The sequence below is a fragment of the Rhizophagus irregularis genome, chromosome 1 (genome assembly GCF_026210795.1).
Source record: "Rhizophagus irregularis chromosome 1, complete sequence".
NCBI classification, from domain to species: domain Eukaryota; kingdom Fungi; phylum Glomeromycota; class Glomeromycetes; order Glomerales; family Glomeraceae; genus Rhizophagus; species Rhizophagus irregularis.
This window is the reverse complement of record NC_089429.1, coordinates 3506995-3534015: the sequence shown is the minus strand read 5'-3', so window position 1 is coordinate 3534015 and position 27021 is coordinate 3506995. Positions and strand designations below refer to the sequence as shown.

The following is a 27021-nucleotide window of genomic DNA, read 5'->3' as shown; positions in this document are numbered from 1 at the left end:
GCTTAAGAAATTGGCATGATCGTCAAAGATTGAAGCCTGAGCTTGCCACTAGTCGAAATAAGGCAAATCGGCTAAAAATCGGATATCCGATTTTAGGTCAAATTACGGCTGAAATATGTCCGATTTTTACAAAAAAAATATATTCCGATTGTTATCCGATTGACTGCCAATCAGATGTACTTCGGAACTTAAATCGGACATAAATCAGAACTAAATTATACTAAATTCGGACAGTCAATCAGATGTACTTCGAAACTTAAATCAGACATAAATCAGAACTAAATCATAGTAAATTCAGAAAATTATTATATATAGAAAATTCGATTTAAATTTATTATCGTTATATATTAATTATCAGAAATATTTACGATAATACATGAAAAAAAAAATTTAAAATAAATGTAATCGATAGTCCCGCTTCATTCAGCTAAATCATCACCGGCTGCACTTTTTTGACTATCGATTAACACCTCTTCCGTTTCTTCACCATAGTCTTCATCTTCGTCGAAACTACTTCTACTATCGATTTCCGTATCATATATAAAATCCTCTTGCTCGACATATGACCATTGTGGAGCATCTTCAGGGTGCATTCGGTTGAAGTGTTGAACTTCATCATCATACTGGCGAGGTCGTTGTAATTTTGCCGTTTGAATATCTGCCGAATGTGAGTCGATGACGTTTCGAAGTAAATTTTTTAGCTAAAAAAGACAATATAAATAAAATAAATACAAAATAAAGAAAGGGACACGAGTGATATATCGAAGTATAAATATCGAAGTATAAATATCAAAGTATAAATATCAAAGTATAAATATCGAAGTATAATAAATATCAAAGTATAAACCTCTTGTGATCACCAAGAATAAGCATAGACGCATACGATCGTCTTATCTGGATTCTCTTCATCTGACTCACTGATTTCCGGCGAGTGGTAAGATCGATTTGCCAACATTTTTAATAATTGGCGTTTTTCATAACCAATTATTCTTTCGTCACTTTTCCTATAAAGATCCTTTGCAGCCTTAATTTGACGCAATTTTTTCTTAAATGATAAATATATAAGAAAATTAGCATAAATCATTAACATGATAATAAAGGAAAAAATTCGACAATTTTACATTTTGTATGTGACTGTTGTTGTAAACTCTGCGACTGTTCTCGTCGCTTTTTCCACTTTTTTTCAGTTGTGTTTGTGATCTTCGCGACTTATGGAGGGCACTCAACCAGTTCGTCAATTGTGCTACTGAAGGTTTATAATTCGGAAACATCACCCTTCGAAGTTCGGGAATTAATCTACTGCGAATTTCAACATTTTTTGGACTATTAAACGTTTTGTTATCATCCAAATTGTCATTAGGTTTAATAGTTTTGAGGATCATTTTCATTTCAATTTTTAAATCGGAACAATTAGTATAAAAGTATAAAGACTATACAATTCTGCCTAAAATTACAAAATTACAAACTCTCGCCTCCTTTTCATGTTGTTCTTCTTGTTCTTCTTTTGGTTAATTTTCGGCGTAGTATACCGTCTTCTTTACTTTTTTTGACCTATCTGATTTGAACCGTTTTGCTAACCGTTCTTTTGGAACATCAATAACATCAAGGCTTTCAGATGATGATCGTATCTGGTATTGTTCGAGTTTCGTTTTTAATTCGTTAACCTCTTCTTTTAAGTCGTCATTTTCAGAACCGAATTCTGCGTTAACACCAGCAAGAAATTCGTTATCTTCTCGTAAGCGAGCTATTTAAGTGGCAACGACAGCTGTATGTTTGGTTAATTCATTATTTCGTCGTTCTAACTGTAAACACTTCGCACGCAAATCGGATACTTCTTGAGATAACCTCCGATTCTTTGTATAAAAATGTAAAATCAACAAAAAAAAAAATACTAAATCTAACTGACGATATATACACGATACAGACCTGTTGATGCATCATCATTATCGCGGGTAGGTTCATTAGTTTGATATCTGACCGGAAGCCAAAGATTTTTATATCTCTCTTTTACACTTTGGACTCGTTCATGACTTGGCGCAGATGGTGGTTGAGTATTGGACGAATCCGGAAGCCGAAGATTTTTATATCTCTCTTTTACACTTTGAGCTCGTTCATGACTTGGCGCAGCAGATGGTTGTTGAGTATTGGACGAATTTTTATTGATGTTAGTAGTTTGAGCTCACTCATGAATTGGGGTGGCAGTCCCTTCAACAGCTTGTTGGATATTGGATGAACTTTTATTGATGTTAGTAGTTTGAGCTCGCTCATGAATTGGCGTGGCAGTCCCTTCAACAGCTTGTTGGATATTGGACGAACTTTTATTGATGTTAGTAATCGTTTTATTTCGATTATCACTAGCCAAATCTTTTTCAGTATTTTTATTTTTTCTATTTTAGATCATTATTTTATTTGGTTGTGAATTTTGGCTCATTATTTTTTTATTTTTTTTTTGGTTGCGAAGAGTATTAGACGTTAAAACTCTAAAAAGAAAAGGTTGGTGAGAAAAAATGAAGTTTTATTTAAAAAATTAAACTTTAAGAAACTTTCGCCATCATACTGATCAAATAGTCTATTTTATTATTAATATTATTAATCGAACGATTTGAACGCAAATCGACATCATGTAATATTTATAATTTAAGTGATAGTTGATGATTTTAATAAATTTAATATAATTTAAGTATTATATCAACAATTAAACTCTAAAAAGATTAAACTCTAAAAAGAAAAAGGTTGGTGAGAAAAAATGAAGTTGTTTAAAAAATTAAACTTTAAGAAACTTTCGCCATCATACTGATCGATCGAATAGTCCATCAGGAAATTATATAGTGCGAAAAGTTGCGCAAGTTTACACATCATAATATTTCGTAAGCTTCCAGACCCGCCGCAAGTTTGCGTAAGCGTAATATTTCGTAACTTTTTAAAATATTTCGAAATATTACGATATGCAAAGCTTCGTAATTTTACGATTTGTAATATTCCGTAATTTTGCGGTTCGCAATATTTTGTAATTTTACATAATATTTCGTAAGTTTTCAGACCCGCCGCAAGTTTGCGTAAGCGTAATATTTTGTAACTTTTTAAAATATTTCGAAATATTACTGTATGCAAGGCTTCGTAATTTTACGATTCGTAATATTCTGTAATTTTACTGCGTAATACTTCGCAACTTTTTAAAATATTTCGAAATTCTATGATGCGTAATGTTCCATAATTTGACGATTCGTAATATTCTGTGATTTTACACAACTTAATATTTCGTAATATTTCAAAATATTTCGATAAATAATACTTCATTTTCTGTACTATAAGTTTATATAATGTATGTTTTATTAGATATAATCATAAAAAATTACAAGTATTTATTAATATATACAGAATACATAAAAGTAAAAAAGAGAAAGAGTAGAGTAACAATATTATTAGACGTAAAAAGAAGAGAAACAGCTATAGTAACGTTAGTATTAGATATAAAGATAAAAGAAATATTGTTATTATTGTTAGTATTAAGGTAAAAAGAGTTAAAGAAACAGTAAAAGGAGTAAAAGAAACATGGATATTATCGTTAGTATTAAAGTACAAGTAAAAAGAAATAAAGGAAACGTAGATAGTATTGTTAGTATTACGACATAAAGTAACAAAGAGGTAAAAAAAAAATGCGTTAATATTAAAATAATTAGTATTAATAAATAAATATTTCTATACCTGCAAAGTAATTGAACAAAAGAATAAAGAAATAAAGAGAAAGGAAAAAATAAACATGTTGTTAGTATTGTTAGTATCGTTAGTATTAAAGTACAAGTAAAAAGGAATAAAGGAAACATGGATATTATTGTTAGTATTACGATACAAAATAACAAAGAGGTAAAAAAAAATGAAAATAATTAGTATTAATAAACAAATATTTCTATACCTGCAAAGCAATAAATTATGAAATATATGTAAATATATTGTATATAATTAAAGAAATAATAGAAAGAAGAGACAAAAAAATTAAAAATATTGAACAAAAGAATAAAGAAATAAGAAACAAAAATAAATAAGACAAAAACGCGTGCATGATTAAATGATTAAATGATTAAATCACATGCGAAGGATCAGCCTAATTTGATTGGCCAGAAAATACGATATCGTAAAATTACGGAAATCCGCATTTTAAAAAATCACAGAAATTGTATATGCACAATTACTAAATATTATCCCCTCGTGATAAATTAAAAATTATCAACACAAACTCAACACAAATTTAACAAATTTAACGAAATTTGGCCAAAATTAACAAATTTTTACCAGAATTATCAACACAAATTGAACACAAATTGAACACAAATTTCAGCCACGATTTATTTATGTCACACCCGTGTTGTTAAGAATTAATAACCATTTTATTTATTAAAACTATATTAATTATGGTAAAAAAAATGCTATTACGTGTGATATATATAAAAAATAATATTTATTTTTTATGCAACCCATAATTCTCTAATAAACTATTTACATACCGACCTTCCTCCTCCGTGTTATAAGAGTCAATAGAAAGTATATCATCGTCAGCTATGCCATCATTGGCCGCACCATCGTTGGCCGTACCATCGTTGGCCGCATCATCGTTAGCCGCACCATCGTTAGGCCTACCATCGTTAGTCACATCATCATCAGCCGCACCTGCTCTATCATCAGCTGCTCTATCACCACCATCGTCTACATCATTACCATCATGAGAATCATCGTCCGAATGTGTAAATTTATCCCTATTTTCCAACTTTTGCTAAAAATCAATAAATAAATAAATAAACTGTAATTCAAATAATTCACATTTTGCAAATTGTAAATTAAAAACTTACTAAGTTGTTGATTATCTTCGACTTCATTATACTTTCGCTCATTTGAATGTTTTGATTATTAGGATTTAAGTACGTTTCACATATGCTAATCGCATACGCTATTTGTGTTTTTGAGGGATTTTTATTTTCTTTTCGCAACTTATCGATTATCAGCGACATATATGTCGTAGGTTGCCCATCTTTAACCTTTTTAAATAGGTTGTTGTAACATCTTTTCACCTCCGCCTTACTCTTCCATTCCTGAATCTTTGACGGACTAGCCTGAGTGTTAATAGACGGTAATTTATGCCCAGTCGCTTCGAAAACAGAATACATAACGTCTTTAACTCTAGACGTGAACGTCCCTCGTATGCTTCTATGTTGTTGTACTAACTATTAAAAAAAAATGTTAGTATGAAATTTAATAAAATTCATAATTGCTTTAACTTACAGTCGGGGCAATTTTTTTTTCGAAAAAAATAATCCATTGATTTTTTTTGAACTGGCGCATAAATTCCGGATTTTCGTCTTTTAAATATTTTTCGGTAGCGAGTTTGTACTCGTCTTGCGAAGGATAAACAAAATTTTCAAATAAAATTTTCGACACCTTCTTAACGAGCTTCTAATCAAACGAGGTTAGCATTTCAGGTTTACATTAAATAATATTCATCTTTATTACCTTTACATACTCCGGATCTATTGTATTATTATTATTTTTGTTATTATCGTTGAGCTTTTTTTCTATGTTTCGAAGACGGGTTTCGAGATTTTTTTGTCCGGTGATAAGAACTTCAAGCTTAGAAATTATCTGCGAATTGGTTCTTAATAGTTTTTCTATTGTTTTTTTATTAACTTTAACAATAAAATATAATTTAACTATATATTATATAATTTCTTTTATAAAGAATATGATACATATTATGTCATATATACCATCAACACTATCATCGGATATTCACACTCGCTTCTCAGCTTCGCTACCCTCAGTACTACGTTTTGAAAATCTTTCATTATCGTCAATTCTTCATTTCTCGCCACGCTTTGTAGCCATTATGATAATAAATTTGAAACGAAAATATGAGAAAAAGGAGGAAATATATGAGAAAAAAGAGGAAATATATGAGAAAAAGGTGAACTAGAAAATTCGAAAAGGATGAGGAAAAAGGGGGAAATACATGAATCAGAAATTCAGAAAAAGGAGGCAAGCTGTCGTAAGGTAATTTCCGCCATTCTATACTAAAAAAGAAAAAAAACTTGCGAAATATTGCGAAAAATGGATGAACTAATGCGAAATATTACGAAAAATGAATGTACTAATGCAAAAATTTTGCATCGTGATATTACGAAAAAATATTGTAACACTTTCATAAGAGAACTTTAAAAAAAACTCTCGTAAAAGCACATAGTACAATCGAAATATTAATCAAATCCAATTTATAAAAAAATAACATGTTACACATGTTGGGGCTTTTATGCATAGAAAAAAAAAGTTGCAGCCAGTGAACTCATTTGGCTGATCAGATTGATAGTGATCTTGAGCGCTTATAACCTGATTATCGCATAAATTTGTGGCTGATCATCCGTCCATTATTGTAAAAGTGATTTGCCGTGTTAAGCCAATAAATTTGCGGCTGATTATCAGATGATTAGCCGATTGAATAAGCCATCCGAATTCTTACAGCCCGTTACAGCAAATTCAAAATATGCGAAACACTCAGCACTTTTGCTGTCAGATTCACTTGGCAGGTTGCCGGCAAATTGAAATAGTAAATAAAATAATAAACAATATTTATATGGTACATCATGAGACTTGTTACATTTATTTTTAGATTTGCCAACCCACGAACTCGGCAAGTTCCCGACAGCAAAATTGCTGAGTGTTTCGCATATTTTAAATTTTGCTATAATGCGTAAAATTGCGAATGATTCCGCGATATTAGCCACCAGATTCTTACAGCCAGTTCCATTCATTAATGCGTAAATTTGCGTAGTCGTGTCTATTCAAATAACTCAATCAATTGTAATCCATTCAATTAATTCATTAAATTTTTACAATGAATTTGCAATATAATTTTATTAGCACACATAATCTCATATAAATTAAATAGTGAATTGATACTTTTCATCAAATTTGACGCGTTAATTTAGTAACATGAGTTTCAAATGCCCCCTTTGTATGCGAATATTCAGTCAACGCTTTGCATATACTCAACACGCCCAAAAATGCTTAAAAAATGTAGAAGTAGAAGTAGAAGATGATGATGATAATAATGATAGTGAAAAATATAGCAGTGAAATGGATACAAGAAGTAATCTAAGTAGTGAATATGAAAATGATAAAGTTGAGGTAATTATGTTATTCCAGATTATTCTTTTTAAAGAAAAAGCTCAAATTATACTAACTCATTTTGGTTTATAATTTTAGGTGAATGATGATAATAATGTACAAAATATGTCATTTGACAGTATTGGAAGTGCAATATCAGAGATGAGCCTTGAAGATAGTAACTTTGAAAATATATTAGATTTATCTGAAGAGCCTGAAATTTTTGAAGAACCCAAAAATCTCAATACCAAAACTTGCACAGAATTTCCTAATGATGCTTATAAAGATCTAATGTTATTAGTAACGAAATATAAAATAAACAATAAAGGTGGTAATGAAATAATACGTTTTTTTAATAAACATTCAAATCTTACAGAATCACCATTACCAAAAAATATCGAACAAGGACGAGCATTTATGAATAATATGAAGTTTTCTAATTTAGAATTTAGTAAAGTTCTTATAACAAAACATAAAGATAAAGATTATTTTCTTTATTATCAAAACTTAATACAGTGCATCAAAAATATCTTAACTGTTCCTGACATAACACAAAATTTTGCGCTATCTTACGAAAACTATGAGGTAAATAGTAAATATTAGTTAATTCAATAATTTAAATAATATTTATTTTAATTTATTTATATTATTTTATAGTATAATAGAGAAAGTATTTACAGTGAACAAAACACTGGAAAATGGTGGAAAACTACGCAAGAATCCTTACCTACTGGTTCCAAATTATTATCAATTATTTTATATTCAGATGCAACAACTACAGATACATTAGGAAAAAGTCAATTGCATCCAATATATATTACATTAGGTAATATCCCAATATGGCGTCGTAATAAACAGGATGCAAAGCAACTTTTGGGATATTTACCAATTTTAGAAGCTGCAAATAAAGATCTGGTTCGTGATACCTTTCATAAATCTTTACGTCATTTACTAGAACCTATTATTTTATTAAAAGATGGTATAGACCTTTTTATAAATAATGAAAATACCTGGTTTTATCCTAGAGTTTCAACTATTATTGCAGATTGGCCGGAGGCCGCAAGTTTTTGTTTAGTTTATAAATCCTCCAATTCAAACCTTCCATGTCACTCCTGTTTAGTTAAAAGGGAAAATCTTGCAAATATAGACTTATCGGTTAACGATGTAATACTAAGAACTCATGATGAAATGCGTAAACATTTTGAAAATGATACACAAAGATCTGTTTGCATAGAATCTGTACATAATTTTTTTTGGGATTTACCGTAAGTATGCAAAAGTAGAAATAATTATAATAACATATATATCTATTAATTATAAATATTTATATTATCAAGGAATATAAATATCTACTTGGCTACTGTTCCCTGACAGAATGCATCATTTAGATTTAGGTTTATTTCGTTATCAAATTATCTTCACGTGCGATATCTTAAAATTGCAACATGTTAATGGTAATAAATTAGTTGAAGAAGTAGATCGCCGTCTAGCAGCAATCCCACGTTTTCCCGCCATTAAAATTTTTTCCAATGGACTGCAGTCAATTGCAAGATTAACTGCTAATGAATATTGAAGTTTGATGAAAGTCATGATATTTGTTATTGATAATTTATATGATGAAAATAACAATGAAGTAGATAATTTTGTAAATAATGATGATCTTACGAAATTGTACGAATATTGGAATGAAATGTATATTTTAAGTAGATATGAAGAATTTAGTGAAAGTGACTTGGAGAAATTTAATGTATGTATTAAAATTTTAGTAAAATTGAAAATTTAAATTAAATAAATTAAATTAACATTTAAGTTTTAGAATGCAATACATAGATGGGCCCGGATGTTTGTCAAGGCTTTTAAATTTGTTTCTCCTTCCAATTTGAAGTTACCTAAATTGCATTCATGGGTTTATCATATTATTGACTCAATACGATCTTATGGCGCAATAAATGGCTATACTACAGAAACTTACGAAAGTCTTCACAAATATTTCGTTAAAATACCCTACCGAATTAGCAATAAAAAAGATGTCGAACCTCAGATTTTACGAACTGTAAGTATTTGAAAATTTTATTTATTGTATATATTTATTATATAACTTAAGATGGAAATTAAATTAATAGATAAAACGTCAAGCAATATCTATTAGAATGTCTCAACATTCAGTGAATCCGGCAAAAACACCTCGCACTTGTAAATTTTCTGCAAGACTCTTTGAATTCTCTTTACAAGATGCAAATACATTTTTTAATGAAAAAAAAGATTCCGTAGACAATAAAATGCAGACTGGTTTTGCTAGATTTATAAGTTGTCTGGATTCATATCTAGATTTACTTGATGGGTTCACAATTATTGGTGAAACCCGAATAAACATATACGGATCGGTAACACTGGAAAATGGTGCCATAATGCGTGCCACAAACAGGTATCATAATAAAGTATGGTTTAGCGACATAGCTATTTCAATGGATTCTGAAGAATCAAATGATTATATATCAGACAAAGGACTTTGTTATGGACAGGTATTTTTCCAATTTATGTAATAATTTATTATAAAAGTATTAATAAATATTTATTATTTATAGGCCTTATTGTTAGCAGAAGTATTAACAGACCCACCGCTAAATCTCGCATTAATTCAATGGTACGATTTTAAATCTAAAAGGAACCCATATTTATATGGATGTCCTCACTTAAAATTGATAGAATTATATAACTTTGTAGCTATAGAGTCTATACATGGTGTCGTTCACATAGTACCCCGATTTGATAAACAAAATGAATATTTCGTAAATAAATATATTTTTTAGTCACTTGATATAGGAGTTTTGATTTATTTTAATAAAATTATATCCTTAAAAGAATTTATGGTCACGTTTTCCATATCATAAATAAAATGCAGATTTATTTATTTAATTATTAACAACACGGGCGTGACATAAATAAATCGTGACTGAAATTTGTGTTCAATTTGTGTTGATAATTCTGGTAAAAAATTTGTTAATTTTGGCCAAATTTCGTTAAATTTGTTAAATTTGTGTTGAGTTTGTGTTGAATTTGTGTTGCGTAATTTTTTATTTATCACAAGGGGATGATATTTAGTAATTGCATGTACGACGTACAAGATTTTTTTTATGATTTTTTTTAAGAAATGTACGCAAAATATTTAATCAGAATATAATTGTTTTATTTTTAAATATGATATATTGATGATTTTTTTTAAAAATTCAATAGAATGTGCTAATAATAAATTGTTTTATTTTTAAATATAATATATTGATATTTATATTTAAATAACCAAAACATGTACATGATTTTTAATTATTTTTAATTGAAATCAAACTAAGATTTTTTTTTAAAAAAAATTAAAATAAATTAAGTGATTTATATCTATATTTAGAATCATGATATTTATATTTAGATAATCCATATCCGCATGAGATTTAATTAATATGTTTAATGATGAAAAGTCTAATAAATTAAATTTTAATTGAAACGAGAAATAAAATCAAACCAAAGAGGTATTGTTCAAATTTTATTTAAAGTGACATTTTACGACTTTCTTTCAAATTTTTACTCATCCCAAAATCAAATTATAAAAATAAAATCAAATCTAATAATGCCTCGCCAAACACGTCGTCGTTCCTATAACGTCCATTGGAACTGGGCTATGATGGACGAACTTGTCGACATACGCCGCGACAGAAACCGCGCCTACCATAATATTAATGGTAGAAGCCGCCATGATTTTTGGGACTCTGTTGCCAATAGGTTCATATGACTAATATCTATAATTTTCTTTAAGAAAGAATTTAAATTCAAATTAACCAATCCATTTAATTGAATCAGAATAAATAGAATATTTCGAACGAGGGTTTCCGGGCAACAGTGCAGCCAAAAGTGGAGGAACCTCGTCAGGGATTACCATGTAAGTAAATAAATAAAATTACATTCATTTAAATTAAATGTATTTACCAAATATTCAAACTGATTTTGATATTTAGAACTATGTCCTTTATCGTAATGGTACCCCTGATCGGCCTGGGCGGCGGCTGTGGACGCGTACCGGCCAAAGATATTATCGCGAATTTAGAACGAGATTTTGGGAGAGGCCGGGTAATTATACTATAATAAAATTTTATAATTAATATTACATTCTATTTTACGTTCACATTTTAAATTTGATAAATTTGATCAATTTTAGATACGCGTGATGATCGTAGGAGAAGGAGAAACTTACCTACGTATCGTAGAAGATAATTATTTTTATTTTTTTATTTATTAAGTGAGTAGCTAGGCCCAGTCCGTACCAAATATCGGCTGGAGACTCACGTTTTTTTGGGCTGTGACTGATACTGACGTCCACGCTGTACAGCCTGGGTACTATTTTATAAAATAGTAGCGAACAAGTATCAAATGTATATTTTTTTATTAAGTTATAATAAAAATTAGAATTTACTTTAATTTTTAACATAAAAATTGTAAATAATAAAAAATTCGTAAATAAAAATAAATTTGCTTTCCCAAACTTAAAAAAAAAGGTGTTTATATAAAAGAAAAGGTGTTTATATTATTTTTGATTATTCAATAGTATCACATGCCCCTTGTATACGTTCTACTGCATACGCAGTTTACAATCTCGTAAATTTTCGAAACGGAATATTACGCAGGTTTACAGTCTCGTAAATTTTCGAAATATTTCAACTGTAATATTACGCAGGTTTACAGTCTCGTAAATTTTCGAAATATTTCAACCGTAATATTACGCAGGTTTACAGTCTCGTAAATTTTCGAAATATTTTAACCGTAATATTACGCAGATTTACAATCTCGTAAATTTTCGAAATATTTCAACCGTAATATTACGCAGGTTTACAGTTTCGTAAATTTTCGAAATATTTCAACCGTAATATTACGCAGGTTTACAGTTTCGTAAATTTTCAAAATATTTCAACCGTAATATTACGCAGGTTTACAGTTTCGTAAATTTGCAGAATATTTTGACCGTAATATTGCGTAAATCTTACGATATTGTAAACTTACGTAATATTTTAACCGTAATATCACATAAATCTTACGAAATTGTAAACTTACGTAATATTTTGAAATTTTTCGAAATATTATGCCATAAACTTTCATAAACTTACAAAATCGTAAACTTACGCAATTTTTCGCGCTATAAAATTTCCTGATGTCTATTTTATTATCAATATTATTAATCAAATAATTTATATTTATAATTTAAGTGTAGATTGATGATTTTAATAAATTTAGTATTACATCGACGCAGTTGATGATTTTATTCTAATTTAAGTATTTTAAACGAATTATATTGATATTATTGATATATTATTAACAATTAACTTTATTTCAAAAAATGTTCACAAAAATGACGAGAAAAAGATCATTATCAAGTATACTCAATGAAGAATCAGATTCTAAACCTTATGCCATACCTTCATCACGTATACAAAGAACCAGATCAGTGTCAAATATAATTGACGAAGAATCTTCAAATCAATCTTATCCTACATCATCACCATCAGGAAATTTGTTTAGGCGTAATTTAGTGTAATATTTTGAAGGTGGTGTAAAATTTCGAAATATTACACTAAAACGTAATATTACAAAAGTTTACGCTCTTAAATTTGAATAATTATAGTAATTTAAGAATATCTCGCTATCTACTGATCCAATCAAGACGATCTATAGCTCATTGGAATCAGCTCATCAAGACGGATCGAATGGTAGTAAAATCGCATTTCTACAGTTGATAGAACGCTCTATAGTATGCAGTAAAGTTTTAAATTAATAGAAAATCATCTATCGAACGTAAAGATACGATTTTACTACCATTCGATTCGTCTTGATGAGCTGATTCCAATGAGCTATAGATCGTCTTGATTGGATCAGTAGATAGCGAGATATTCTTAAATTACTATAATTATTCAAATTTAAGAGCGTAAACTTTTGTAATATTACGTTTTTAGTGTAATATTTCGAAATTTTACACCACCTTCGAAATATTACACTAAATTACGCCTAAACAAATTTCCTGATGACGTATTGGAAGGTTAGTTGCATGTAATTGTTCTGAATGTAATGGACGATTAGTAGATCCTCGTACGAAAACTATCCATGAAATTAACCAAGATTCAGAGGATGATGATTCAGAAAGAACAGAAGTACATCTAACTGATGAAGCTGAATTGCCTAGTGATGAACCATACGAAAGTGCCTCAATATCAGATGAACTACGAATGAGAGAATCGGAAGCTGAATTGCCTAGTGACGAACCATACGAAAGTGCCTCAATATCAGATGAACCACGAATGAGAGAATCAGAAGCTGAATTGCCTAGTAGACAACGATCAAGAAAATATGTTCGACCGGTTATAATTGCTGAATTAGGAGATATAGTAGATGATAAATCTTCTGAATCTTCTGAATATACTACGGAGGAAGATGCAAATATCGATGATAGAAATGAATTATCCAATAATGAACCATCTAATGATGACGAATACCACAAAATTTTTGAAGATTATTCATGTCCACCTTTCGAACCATTTCAAGATTCTGATACTGAACAATCAATAAATAATCGGTTCTTATGGATATTATTATGGATCATGAGCTTCTGAACCAGGTTTAACTTACCAGAAACAGCTACAGAATCATTGATAAAATTCTTGAAGCTTGTTCTAACAGAAATCGGTAGTCCTGATTTTGACACATTTCCTGACACTTTATATCTGCAAGAAAAGCCCTTAATCTTGAAGACCGGTTTCATAGTTTTGTGGCGTGTTCCAAATGCCACAAATTATACAACAAACAGGAAATAAAAAGTTTTCTCCAAAATGAGCAACCTGCCATCATGAAGTGTTGCCATGTCAAATTTCCTAATTTGACAACTCAAAGATTAAGGTTGTGCCAAACACCTTTGGCATAGAAAACAACATTGTTAAATAATCAAATTTCAATCAAACCTGAATTATTATTTCCGTTTGTGAGTATTAAGCAGCAATTGGAAGCAATGTATCGTCAACCTAACTTTGAAAATTCTCTAAGGCATTGAATAAATCGTCCAACTTTCAATAATATCCTAACTGATATATACGATGGTGAAGTTTGAAAAACTTTTAAAGAAACGACAGATGAAAGTTCAAATAATTTTTTCCGATCTGATGTTGCTGATTCGCACCTCAGATTGATTTTGAATTTGGATTGGTTTCAACCCTTCGACGGCACAATCCACAGCACCGGAGTAATATACGCCCTATAAAAAAATATATATACTGTTATCATACGGTATAACCGTATTTTGCGATCAGTATCTTTACAGTATGAATAATGTATTATTATTGTATTACACATACGGTATATATTCAGTATTTTGCACACCGTATCATACATATTGTATTAACGCACATATGTTTAACGTGAAAATTATACTGACATAAAGAATGATATGGTGGTGTGAACCGTACGTTTCCCACTGTTGATTAATTTGCGAACAGCATGATATCCCGGTGTGAACCGTACGTTTCCCACTGTTGATTAATTTGCGAATAGCACGATATCCCGGTGTGAACCGTATGTTTCCCACTGTTGATTAATTTGTGAACAGCACGATATCCCGGTGTGAACCGTACGTTTCCCACTGTTGATTAATTTGCGAACAGCACGATATCCTGGTGTGAACCGTACGTTTCCCACTGTTGATTAATTTGCGAACAGCACGATATCCCGGTGTGAACCGTATATTTCCCACTGTTGATTAATTTGCGAACAGCACGATATCCCGGTGTGAACCGTACGTTTCCCACTATGATTAATTTGCGAACAGCACGATATCCCAGTGTGCACCGTACATTTCCCACTTTGATTAATTTGCGAACAGCACGATATCCCGGTGTGCACCGTACGTTTCCCACTTTGATTAATTTGCGAACAGCACGATATCCCAGTGTGAACCGTACGTTTCCTACTTTGATTAATTTGCGAACAGCACGATATTTCAGTGTGAACCGTACGTTTCCTACTTTGATTAATTTGCGAACAGCATGATATCCCAGCAATCCGTATGTTTACATATTAAAAATATACCATTAGTACACGTATTTACATAGAATGTTTTTATTTATTAATAATATAATGTATAAATAAATATAACAGATAATTTATTATTTAAATTGATATGCAATTAATAATTTGTGTAATTAAAATCTAATAAAAGAATACTTCTATTATAGTAATAAAATTATTATAATTAAATATAGAGAAAATAAAAAAAAGAAAGAATTAGTAGTTATAAAAGAAGAAGTGATAAAAAGAGATACAAAATTAGTAGTGATAAAAAGAAGAAAAATTAGCAGTAATAAAAAAAAAGATACAATTAGTAACGATGAAAGAAAGATACAATTAGTAGTAATAAAAGGAAGAAAAATTATTAGTGATAAAAAGAAGATACAATTAATAGCGATAGAAGAAAAATTAGTAGTGATAAAAAAAAGATATAATTAGTAACAATAGAAGAAAGATACATTTAGTAGTAATAAAAAAAAGAAAAATTATTAGTGATAAAAAGAAGATACAATTAGTAGCGATAGAAGAAAAATTAGTAGTGATAAAAAAAAGATATAATTAGTAACAATAGAAGAAAGATACAATTAGTAGTGGTAAAAAGAAGAAAAATTAGTAGCAATGAAAGAAAGATATAATTAGTAGTGATAAAAAGAAGAAAAATTAATAGTGATAAAAAGAAGAAAATTAGTAATGATAAAAAATTAGTAGCGATAAAAGAAAGATACAATTAGTAGCGATGAAAGAAAGATACAATTAGTAGCGATGAAAGAAAGATACAATTAGTAATGATAAAAAAAAAAGATACAATTAGTAGCAATACAATTAATAGCAATAAAGACCGAAAATAAAAGTAACTGTACCTATTTTATTAAATTATAAATAAATCTATTTTAGAAAAGTTCAAAAAGACAAGATAAAAAATTAGTAATAAAGAATAATACAATTAATTATATTTAAGTTTAAAAAAATATTACTTCATAAACGTTAAATATTTTCTTTTTGTGAAATGTATTTCTTTCTATATCTATTAGGCAACCTTTTATTTGGTATCGTTTAAAATTTTCTTCTATAAAAAATGAAATAAATAAATAAGTGCAATATTTGAGATAATACTTCGAGTAAAAAGCAAAATAAAGAATAAAGAGTAAAAGAGAAACAGTTTGTATTTTTCCCAATTTATATCATTCGCGTGCATGCAAAAACAAACAAATGATCAGCATCCATGTGATAATTATCCAATCATAATCTATGAATGAAAGCGATTAAATCACATGATATATATATATCTGGGTTTATGCCGATATTGTAGATATGAATTTTTGTAAGATATAATAATATATTCGAAATTGCATTACAACATCTATTAATCTATTATGGTATAGATTTAATTTTATTCAAAATAATAAAATTTGTTCGTTATAATGCCAAACAGTCAAGTCGCGAGCGATTAGATTGATAGTTCGGTTGTTAAAATCTGAAAATAGTCGAGTTCCACGTATAAAAAGAAGAAATTAATAACGAAAAAACAAGAATCCGAAGACTATTAGAGATACCAACCAATAAATTGAAATCACGATTTCAAGAAAAATTCTCGCAAATTTTTCTTGATATTGCTTATTTTAAAGTTTAAAAGACTGACTAATAAATAAATTAAAATCACGATTTCAAGAAAAATTCTTGCGAATTTTTCTTGATACTGCTTATTTTTAAATTTTAAATAAATTGAAATTACGATTTTTTAAGAAAAATTCTCGCGAATTTTTCTTGATGCTGCTTATTTTAAAGTTTAAAGACCGATTAGTAAACTGAAATCACGATTTCAAGAAAAATTCTTGCGAATTTTTCTTGATACCGCTTATTTTTAAAGTTTAAATAAATTGAAATCACGATTTTTTAAGAAAAATTCTCGCGAATTTTCTTGATACTGCTTATTTTAAAGTTTAAAGACCGATTAGCAAACTGAAATCACGATTTCAAGAAAAATTCTCGCGAATTTTTCTTGATACCGCTTATTTTTAAAGTTTAAAGACCGGTTAGTAAACTAAAATAAGCAGTATCAAGAAAAATTCGCGAACTAAAATCCCAATTTCAAGAAAAATTCTCGCGAATTTTTCTTGATACTTCTCATTTTAAAGTTTAAGTAAATTGAAATCCCGATAAGAAAAATTCTCACGAATTTTCTTAAGGTTCAAAAGCCAATTAAATATAAAAATTACTATTATTATTTATTTCAGTTCATTAATAATTTTTTTTATAAAAATGAGTTGTTTATTACAAACATATTTAACTATTTACTTTTTATTTTTTATTTTTTCATTATCTTTTTTATTGGCCGTCACTGTCCTTTTGCGTAATGTTATTTACCTTTTATTTTTTTCATTATCTTTTTTTATTGGCCCTCGCTTTTTTATTGGCCTTATTGGCCATCACTGTCCTTTTGCGTAAGGTACGTCCACCTCCTTAAGAAAAAATGATAAAAATAAGTTATTTTTAATACTTAAATTAATTAATTAATATACAGAAAAATTATTACTTGTGGCTGTTTCATTTTTTTTTTCTTCTATTTCTTTCTCTTTTTCTTCAATTTCTTTTTCTTTTTCTTCAACTTCTTTTTCTTTTTCTTCCTGCTGCTGTTTTCGTTGTTGTTGTAGTAGTAGTATTTTTTGTTGTTGTAGTTGCCTCTCCCTCTTTTTACGCTCGTACTTACTTCTTATTTCACGTATAAGATTGCGTTCTAATTCTTCATCCTTATTACTATCTGTTCCGCCTGTTTTTTTATATCTTTTACGAAATAAATTTAAGAGTTGACGTTCTAAATCTTCGTCTATATCAGAATCGGAGTCATCCCGAATTTCAATTTCTGCTGCTGCTTCTTCACCTTCACTTTCTCTCTCTTCTTCATCACCACCGCTTTCTTCTACGTTTTTTTCCACTGGCCTCTCCTCACCTCTGCTTCGGGTTCTTTTCGTGAAATATTCATTTATTGTTTTTGCTTTGTGGTCGCCTTTGATTATATAAATATAAATTATATTTTTTGATTTTTTAAAAAATCATATTTAATTTGTATTATATTAATAAAAAAAGAAATACTTACGAACGTGCTGAACGTGTTTTTTTAATAGCTCGTATGCAAACCAATCATTGTATCCAAGCGAAATGTTAAGATCCTTAGTTTTTATTTTAAACTAAAAAAAAATAATTATAAAATTATTCTATAAATATTATATATTTATTCTATAAACATATTGATTAAAGTAAATAAAAATAAATACCTTTTCGATTATTTTAAATAAAATGTTTTTGTGTATGTCTTTATATGACAAATTATAATCAAGATGATAATCTGCACATATTCTCATTGACGACTAGTTTTATTGATTATTAATTTATTACAAAAAGCCTTGTTTGTATGAAAATTCAATTATTATTTAATGTATATACGTACCATACACAACGTATACATTTCATTCGTTATATCTAACGTACTTATCATATCTAACTTAGATATGTATTTTTTTTTTGGTTTTGCAACAAAACTTTTATTGTGTGTCTTTTAATCATACATATCATACATTATTAGTTTTATTAGTTTTTTTACAAAATTGAATTTTTTTTTAAAAAGTATGATTAGACTTATATTAATAACTTACGTCAACGGGGAAGGTTGTGGACGACGTAGAGGGTCTGCGAATATTTCCACGAGCTGATAAAGATGACACATCAACAGGAGAGGTTGTGGACGACGTAGAGGGTCTGCGAGAATTTCCACGAGCTAATAAAGATGACACGTTAACGGGGAAGGTTGTGGATGACGTAGAAGGCTAGCGAATATTTTCATGAGCTGATAAAGATGACACGTCAACGGGGGAGGTTGTGGATGACATAGAAGGTCTGCGAATATTTGTGAACAACACAGCAAAAGTACCATCATCTAAAGAACTTTAAAAAATAACTCATTAGTAATAATATTCATTTAAATTTATTCTTATAAAAAATCTATTATACTTTAATCTTTCCAAGATGAGTTCATTTTGTTTTTTGATCAAGGAAATTTCTTCTTGTTGATTCATTTTTTTGACGTAAACATACGAATATGAATGAGAACACGTAAAAATAAGAAAGAATACGTAAATGATAAATGCAAAATGTATGAATGATGGAGAAACGCGTACCATTAACAGAAAATTCAATCACATTTATTTATGAACAATCGTGACTCAGAGAAACGCGTACCGTTAACAAAGAAAATTCGATCACAAATATGACTCTATACTATCTAGGGTAACTAAATTGTGAACAATCATGATTCTAGAGAAACGCGTACCGTTAACAAAGAAAATTCGATCACAAACATGACTCTATATTATCTAAAGTTACTAAAAAGTCGAAATGATTTATTTAACTAAAAAAAACTATTTTATAATAGATTTCAAAATCTGTTACAATTGCAAAAGTATCGATAATATCATACTATGTATCTAAAATTAACAATTCTAACAAAATGATCAATCATTATTAAAGTTAGTTAAATATAGACAATCATATTTAAAAATCGTGATTTCAATTTACTAATCAGTCTGTATCAAGAAAAATTCGTGAGAATTTTTCTTAAAATCGTGATCTTAGTTTACTAATCGGTCTTTAAACTTTAAAAATAAGCAGTATCAAGAAAAATTCATGAGAATTTTTCTTGAAATCGTGATTTCAGTTTGCTAATTGGTCTTTAAACTTTAAAATAAGCAGTATCAAGAAAAATTCCCAAGAATTTTTCTTAACAATCGTGATTCTAATCGGTCTTAATCACCATATACAGATCACAGTTGTTAGTATCAGCTGATCTTATATTTTCAGTGCTATCTTTGTGATTGGCCGCTATGCTAATAAGTTGTTTTCTAAAAAATCATGGGGCATTTTAAATTTCAGTCCATCAATATCAATACAGTATATATTTGTGAAAAATAGTTTCAGAAATCGGAAGATGATCATGATTTACGTCACAATCAAACGATTAGAATTTACAAACAAACAATTGGAATTGAGTTTAATTAGAAATTACTCTTTTATTATTACATAATAGCGTTATGACTATCTATTTTATATTATCTAACTATTATTGTTAGAAAAAAGCGCAAATTGATCAATTTTGTTAATATAACAGAATAATCATTAAAATTAAATTCGCGTTTAGCTATTTTTAGAAATTGATGGGCCTTATTTTTCAAAGGCTGATTAATAAATAAATTGAAATTGAAATTGAAATTACGATTGACAATTTTTAAATTTAAATCCAATTAATTGCGATCATCAAGAAAATTTTCTGAGAATTTTCTTGGTACTACTTATTTTTTTCGATTAATAAAATTGAGATTGCGGTCGTCACTGGATATAACGCGGTATATAAATTCTACCAATAAAATCAAATCACATGATTAAAAATAATTAAGGTGAATTATGAATTATCTTTATTATTATATTATATTATTTAATTCTTTACCCACTTCTGCGTATAAAAATCTTATAGATTCGTTTATAAATCTTTTAACTACTGCCAAAGTAACTTTTTCTGGTATAAATAAGTTATTTCATTTTTGTATTCATATCCTATCAACAATTTCTTCATCAGTAAGTCCACCCTCTAGCATTTCATCCTCAATATGAACATATCCATATACGTTAATATCAACTAGAAATTAACATATCAAGGTCATCAATTTTTCCATCAAAACTAAAAAATAAAAGAAATAAATATATATTAGAAGAATTTCATGTATTAAGTTCAAGAGATTAAGTTCAAGAAGAATTTCATTAAAATACTAACTTGCATTCACGCCTTTTTATTCCAAAAATAATGAACGGGAAGGTTTTTGTAGTTGACATTTTTCATAACACGAGGTTGCATTTGCACAGCAAAATATTGTAACACAAGATTTGTTGACATAATCCCTTTTCTTTGTTGATATATTGTGTTAATATCGGGTTTTTTTTTTAAATTTTGTATTCCGATAAAAAAAAAGATTATCCAATTTTAATTCACGTGATCATTCAGTATATAATATATTTGATCAAACAAACACAAGTTTTGGATAAATAGTTCTGCACTATTTGGTTCGATATAACGAGTTTTCGGTATATCCAGGTTTGTAACCAGTGGCGATTGTATTTCTAATTTTGTACTTTAAAGTAAAGATGACGACTATAAAAATTAAGATAAAAAAATCAGATATAAAATTCCCATGCGCTTTGCATAAACTTTTACATTTAAAAATTATAATAAAATGGATATCAAAGTACTAACCCGAGAAATGAAATAACAAAAGGAGAAAAACACCCAAACAATGACTTAAACATGAACGTGAAAGAAAGCGTCAAAAGAGAGCCAAAGAAACGGACGAAATCAGTACCAAGTGCCGAGGAACAAAAAATCAAAAAAATAATGGATTCTACTGGTGAAATTAAAGAGGAAAAGGAAGGAGGAAGGGAAGGGAAGGGAGGAAAAGAACGAAGAAGGAGAAAAGAAGGAAAAAAAGAAAGAAAAGAGCGAAAAAGGAGAAAAAGAAGAGAGGGAGGATACGAGCGAAGAAGAGAGAAGAAGAAGGAGGAAAGGAGGAAAATAACGAAGAAGGAAGAAGAAGAAGAGAAAGAAAGCGGAGGAAAGAGTTAAGATTTATCCATAGGAAGAATAGATTCTTCGTTATCGGCATAATATCTTGGTGATTCTTCATTATCAGGATTGTCGTTATCAGGATAGTATCTTGGTGATTCTTCATCAATGTAATAATATTCCGCTGATTCATATTCCGCCGATTCATATCCCGCTGATTCATACACTTGTTTAAGAATATTTTCTCTTAATGAATTCTCCTCCTTCTTTTTTTGTTGATAGATTTCGTATCCTTGCTCCTCTGAAATTATTTTTCCCGTTTCTATGATCTTCAGCCAACATTCATATGCAGCGACATTAATTGACGATGATTTAAAAAAAGCTACATCTAAATTAGGAAATATGTCAACAATGAGAAAATTTTTATTGGAAAGACTTAATAGCCTATCAATTCTTTTTGCTGCTCTGAGAGTGATGGTGAGAGTTGTTAATTTAATTTTTTGTTCGCTATAATCGACAATTTTGGTATTTGTTTGATTTTTTATTGTTTGACCTTTCAATCTGATTTTGTATATGTTACAAAATATTTCGATTTTTTTATAAATCTTTAAAAAATTCAAATAATTACGAAATCCATTTCGTCTATTAATCTCTGCTTCGATATATTCCTGAAGAACATTGTCATAAATTGATATTAATTGAGCGACCAGCGCTCTTATTATTTCTTCCTTACTTCGTTCGAAGGAAGATTCCTCCATTTTTAACAAATTTACCTTCGAGGTAATCTCAAAATTATCTTTTAAATTTTCATTATTAGGAGGTAGACCGATTTCTAAGAAATTGTCATTATTACATCTAAGTTCTTCAACAAAAGCTTCTTTTGTTGAAGAACTTTTTAATTTGTTCAACAAAAATTGTACATATGATTCAATTATTGTGAATTTTGTCGGGTTCATCGTAAAAGATTATTGATCTGGGAGTTTATCAATATTTAGTAATAATTCTCGTAGATTCCTTGCCATCGTAATAGCCGGAGATGATAAAAACGGTTTCTGCGCATAACAATGCATAATTAATATATTGTCAAAATGAATAGAATCTTAATGAATTAAAAGTATAAAAAAATTATTAACTTTTTTATTTTTTATTGTGATTGACTGTTTTTTTGAATCAACTTCTTCTTCATCAATTTCATTAAAATCGTTTTCTCCAAAATGAATTCGGAATATCCCAATATCATTATTTTCTAATATAGCGTTTGAATTAGAAATATTAAGAGATCTAATTTCTAATTCTTTCATCTCTTTAAATGTCTTTGAGGCGAACCTTATTAAATTTTGTTCTTTTGGAAAAATTATTAAGTAAATAAAAAAAAACTTATAATACATAAATAAAAAACATAAATTTATATATCTCATTCATTACATACTAATTTCTTTTAATTTACTTTCTTTGTCGATTGAATCCATTTTTGAGATTTTTGAGGAAAAAATTGAAGGAAGAAGAAAAAATTGAAGGAAGTTTGAGGAAAAAATTGAAGGAAGAAGAAAAAATTGAAGGAAGTTTGAGGAAAAAATTGAAGGAAAAATGAAGGAAGTTTGAGGAAAAAATTGAAGGAAGAAAATTAGTGTTAAAGATGTTAAATCGATAAAAAATTAAAGAAAAAATTAATTATAAGGGTGATTTTTGAGGAAAAAATTGAAGGAAGAAAATTAATGTTAAAGATGTTAAATCGATAAAAATCAGAAAAAATTAATTATAAGGGTGTTGAATCGATTTAAAAATCCAGAGAAAAAATTAATTGTAAAGGGTGTCTATTTAATAAACTCGAATTGATCTAAAAAATCAAGGGGGTGTTTTATTTATTAAAATAAATTTAATTACAATCTAATTATGGTCAATAAGGGTGTTGAATCGATCTAAAAATTTAGAGAAAAAAATTAATTGTCTCGAATTGATCTAAAAAATTAAAGGGGTGTTTTATTTATTAAAATAAATTTAAATTACCAATTTAATTATCTAATTATGGTCAATAATACTCTCATATATGTAATATTTATTTTGTGAATATCACAGCGCAAACTGACGGTTTTGCCTTTTAATATACTCATATTGATAGTCTTTTTTACTCATCTTTTTAATTAAATGGCAGAGGAAAAATTTTTTTTTTCCTCTTATTAAAACTTGAATCAAACTTGGATGCAGTGATCCCACTACCCGTGAGAATATCAAGAAAATTCCCCTTATATACAAATTTTATTTCATATGATTTCACGATCATCTTTTATAAGTATAGAGTTATATTTAAACGTAATTGGTAATGATTCAAACAACAAACAATATCCTTAGTTTCACAAATAAAAATTACATCATCTCCATATGATCTAGCAGGTCGGGCGCGGTTTCTATTCATGCGTGATGCCGATCCCTACTGTAAACTGTATAGATAATTTCACGTGATCATATAAAAAATCCATCAGAAGTCTGATTTATAACAAAAATTCGCAAGAAATTTCCTTCATACTTGCTTAATTTTAAAGTTCAAAAGTCTGATTTATAAATTAAAAATCACGATGATCAAGAAAAATTCACGAGAAATTCTTTGATATGGTGCGGCGCATCTATACTCATCAAAAATTTCGTGTAACTGCCAAATCTATCTAGTTCTACATTTTGTGTAATTTATAAAATTAACACCGATAGAATGATAGATTAGGTTATTCTCTTTCAATCTATCGGTTTTAATTTGAGATTACATGATTTTTTGGTGGACTATTAAAGTTTTAAAATGCGTAAAATCATATGTCTTTATTAGTAAATATCAAAAATTCGGAAAAACTGAAATGATAAATTTCACATGGATTTATGATGTAATTTTGATCTTCATGTATAAATAATGAATCGCAGTAACGAAGATATTGAGAATTTTCATTTTCCCACGCGTTGTTATCATTAAATTAAAAATGCCGCCCGTCAAGAAACGACAAAAACTTTACAAGCAACAGTTTCGGACATCAGATGGTAGGTTTGGAACAAAAAAAAGGAGCAATAACAACCATCCAACACAATATGAATTGAATATTAGAGAAGGGACCGATGACGTCACTCTTGAGTTAGAATTTTCTGCAGAGGAATGGGGAGATGATGATGACAGTGGATGGGAGGATGAGTTTGATTTAGAAAAGGAAAAAAATACTCAATCAAAATTGATGATGATTGAGTTAGGTAAGAAATAAAAGCAATTATTTCAGAATAATTTTTTATTTATTTATTATGTTTTTAGAGTGGGATGTAAATAACGAATTTGAAAAAAAGAAACGAGGTCCATATAGTGCATGTAAGACACCAAAATCAACATATTATGATAAGTGGGGACCAAGTGGCTCATTTACCAAAGCGGCATTTGGCACCTCAAAGATCACAAGTTTTTTTCCCGTATATAAAGCTCAATCTAATACCGATCATAATATTGAAAATGAAAGTGAACAAAGTGGATCAGAGGAAGAAAACATATGTAAAGTGACTAATATTGATGCAAGAATGAAGGCTTTGAAAGAAGAATTAGGAAGTCAGCACAATAAAATGAAGGTTAATGAATACAATAAGAAACGAGCAATATTTGAGTATTTGAAACTATCAGATGAAAATGGTGGTGGGAAAATGGAAGCAAGTTTAAATGTTGCACGTATGGTTTTTGTTGATGGTGGAGTTTGGAAAGCTCGTCAAATACGAAATTGGGCTAATTATTGGCTTCTTCATAATGCACTTCCTATATCATATCAAGGAAAGCATCAAAAAACCATTCGATTAATTGATGATGAAGATGTTGCTGAAGAATGTCATGCTTGGATTCGAGATCAAAATTACAAAGTCATGCCTATAAAATTCAAAGAGTTTATAGAACACAATCTCATTAGCTAAGTTGGGAATTAATAAGAAAAAAACTATAAATATTTCAACTGCAGTCCGCTGGCTTCATATTCTTGGATATACAAAGCAAAGACAAAAGCAAGGTATATTTTATGATGGACATGAACGTGCGAATGTGGTTCAATATAGGAATGATTTTTTAAAACAAATTTTTGAATATGAGAGGCTTATGTCACGTTATGAAGGTGAAAATATGGATCGGATCTTACCTGATTTAGCAGAAGGTGAAAAAGAGCACATTTTAGTAACGCATGATAAATGTATTTTTTATTCTAATGATGGATTACGTGGTGTATAGGCCAAAAATGGTGAATTGCCTTTACGGAAAAAAGGTAATGGTAAATCAATTATGATTAGCGAGTTTTTAACAGAAGTTGATGGACGTTTGAAATTGAAACCAGAAAATATTGAACAATACCCTAATGTTCCAGTAGAAGCTCGTGAATATTTAGAGCCAGGTAAAGATCGTGAAGGTTATTGGACGGCAGAAAATGTCATTGAACAGATAAAGATTAAAGCAATTCCTATATTTGAAGTTCTTTATCCAAATTGTATCGGCATTTTTGCATTTGATAACAGTTCAAATCATGCAATATTTGCAAAAGATGCATTAGTGGCAAAAAAAATGAACTTAAAACCTGGTGGTTTGCAACCAAAAATGCGTGATACTTACTGGGGTCCTGATAACCAGTTGCAATCAATGGTATTTTCTGATGACCATCCAAATGAAAAGCTTCGAGGTCAGCCTAGGACTGAGACAAATATTACAAGAACGAAAAAAATGGCCTAATGGTGGATTGATGTTGGAATGCAAAGAATGCAAAGAAAAAAATGATGATGAAAATCGAATTAATTGTTGTGCGCGCCGAGTAATGTCCTTAGAACCAGATTTTCTTGCTCAAAAGGGTGCAATTGCTGAAATAATTGAAAAGGCAGGTCACAAATATATTTTTTACCCAAAATTTCATTGTGAACTTAACTTTATTGAGCGTTATTGGGGGGCTGCAAAGAGGCATGCAAGAGAAAACTGTAATTATTCATGGGTAGGATTAAAACAAATTGTACCCCAAAGTCTTGAATCAGTTTCATTAATTACAATTAGAAGATTTGCAAGAAAAGCTTGGCGTTATATGAGTTTATATCAAAAAGGAATTGGTGGAAAATTAGCTGAATATGCAGTTAAAAAATATAGATCTCATAGAAGAATTCCGGACGAAGTTATAGAAGAATTAAACCAAATTAAATTTGATTAG

At 29.0% G+C, this 27021-nt stretch overlaps 7 protein-coding genes across 7 annotated transcripts; 2 read left to right on the top strand and 5 right to left on the bottom strand.

Moving 5' to 3' along the window:
• Positions 1-419: 419 nt before the first annotated feature.
• Positions 420-1382, bottom strand: OCT59_000714 (uncharacterized protein; the record flags this gene model as incomplete). The annotated part of the gene is made up of 3 exons (XM_066139049.1): positions 420-701; positions 884-1045; positions 1122-1382. 3 exons carry the CDS (start codon positions 1380-1382, stop codon positions 420-422), a joined length of 705 nt encoding a protein of 234 aa, XP_065988487.1.
• A 3074-nt stretch (positions 1383-4456) lies between these two features.
• OCT59_000713 (uncharacterized protein) lies at positions 4457-5834 on the bottom strand (the record flags this gene model as incomplete). The annotated part of the gene is made up of 5 exons (XM_066139048.1): positions 4457-4768; positions 4845-5216; positions 5275-5445; positions 5503-5631; positions 5757-5834. The coding sequence occupies 5 exons, from the start codon at positions 5832-5834 to the stop codon at positions 4457-4459; spliced, it is 1062 nt and encodes a 353-aa protein (XP_065988486.1).
• Positions 5835-17616: 11782 nt separating this feature from the next.
• On the bottom strand, positions 17617-19307 carry OCT59_000712 (uncharacterized protein; the record flags this gene model as incomplete). Its single annotated transcript, XM_066139047.1, has 8 exons — positions 17617-17696; positions 17771-18241; positions 18332-18422; positions 18510-18602; positions 18683-18787; positions 18888-19009; positions 19163-19176; positions 19243-19307. The coding sequence occupies 8 exons, from the start codon at positions 19305-19307 to the stop codon at positions 17617-17619; spliced, it is 1041 nt and encodes a 346-aa protein (XP_065988485.1).
• A 2587-nt stretch (positions 19308-21894) lies between these two features.
• Positions 21895-22794, bottom strand: OCT59_000711 (uncharacterized protein; the record flags this gene model as incomplete). Its single annotated transcript, XM_025328736.2, has 1 exon — positions 21895-22794. The coding sequence occupies one exon, from the start codon at positions 22792-22794 to the stop codon at positions 21895-21897; it is 900 nt and encodes a 299-aa protein (XP_025165319.2).
• A 144-nt stretch (positions 22795-22938) lies between these two features.
• Positions 22939-23307, bottom strand: OCT59_000710 (uncharacterized protein; the record flags this gene model as incomplete). The annotated part of the gene is made up of 2 exons (XM_066139046.1): positions 22939-23180; positions 23268-23307. 2 exons carry the CDS (start codon positions 23305-23307, stop codon positions 22939-22941), a joined length of 282 nt encoding a protein of 93 aa, XP_065988484.1.
• A 1494-nt stretch (positions 23308-24801) lies between these two features.
• Positions 24802-26558, top strand: OCT59_000709 (uncharacterized protein; the record flags this gene model as incomplete). Its single annotated transcript, XM_066139045.1, has 4 exons — positions 24802-25063; positions 25122-25676; positions 25756-26028; positions 26101-26558. The coding sequence occupies 4 exons, from the start codon at positions 24802-24804 to the stop codon at positions 26556-26558; spliced, it is 1548 nt and encodes a 515-aa protein (XP_065988483.1).
• Positions 26559-26640: 82 nt separating this feature from the next.
• OCT59_000708 (uncharacterized protein) lies at positions 26641-27021 on the top strand (the record flags this gene model as incomplete). The annotated part of the gene is made up of 1 exon (XM_066139044.1): positions 26641-27021. The coding sequence occupies one exon, from the start codon at positions 26641-26643 to the stop codon at positions 27019-27021; it is 381 nt and encodes a 126-aa protein (XP_065988482.1).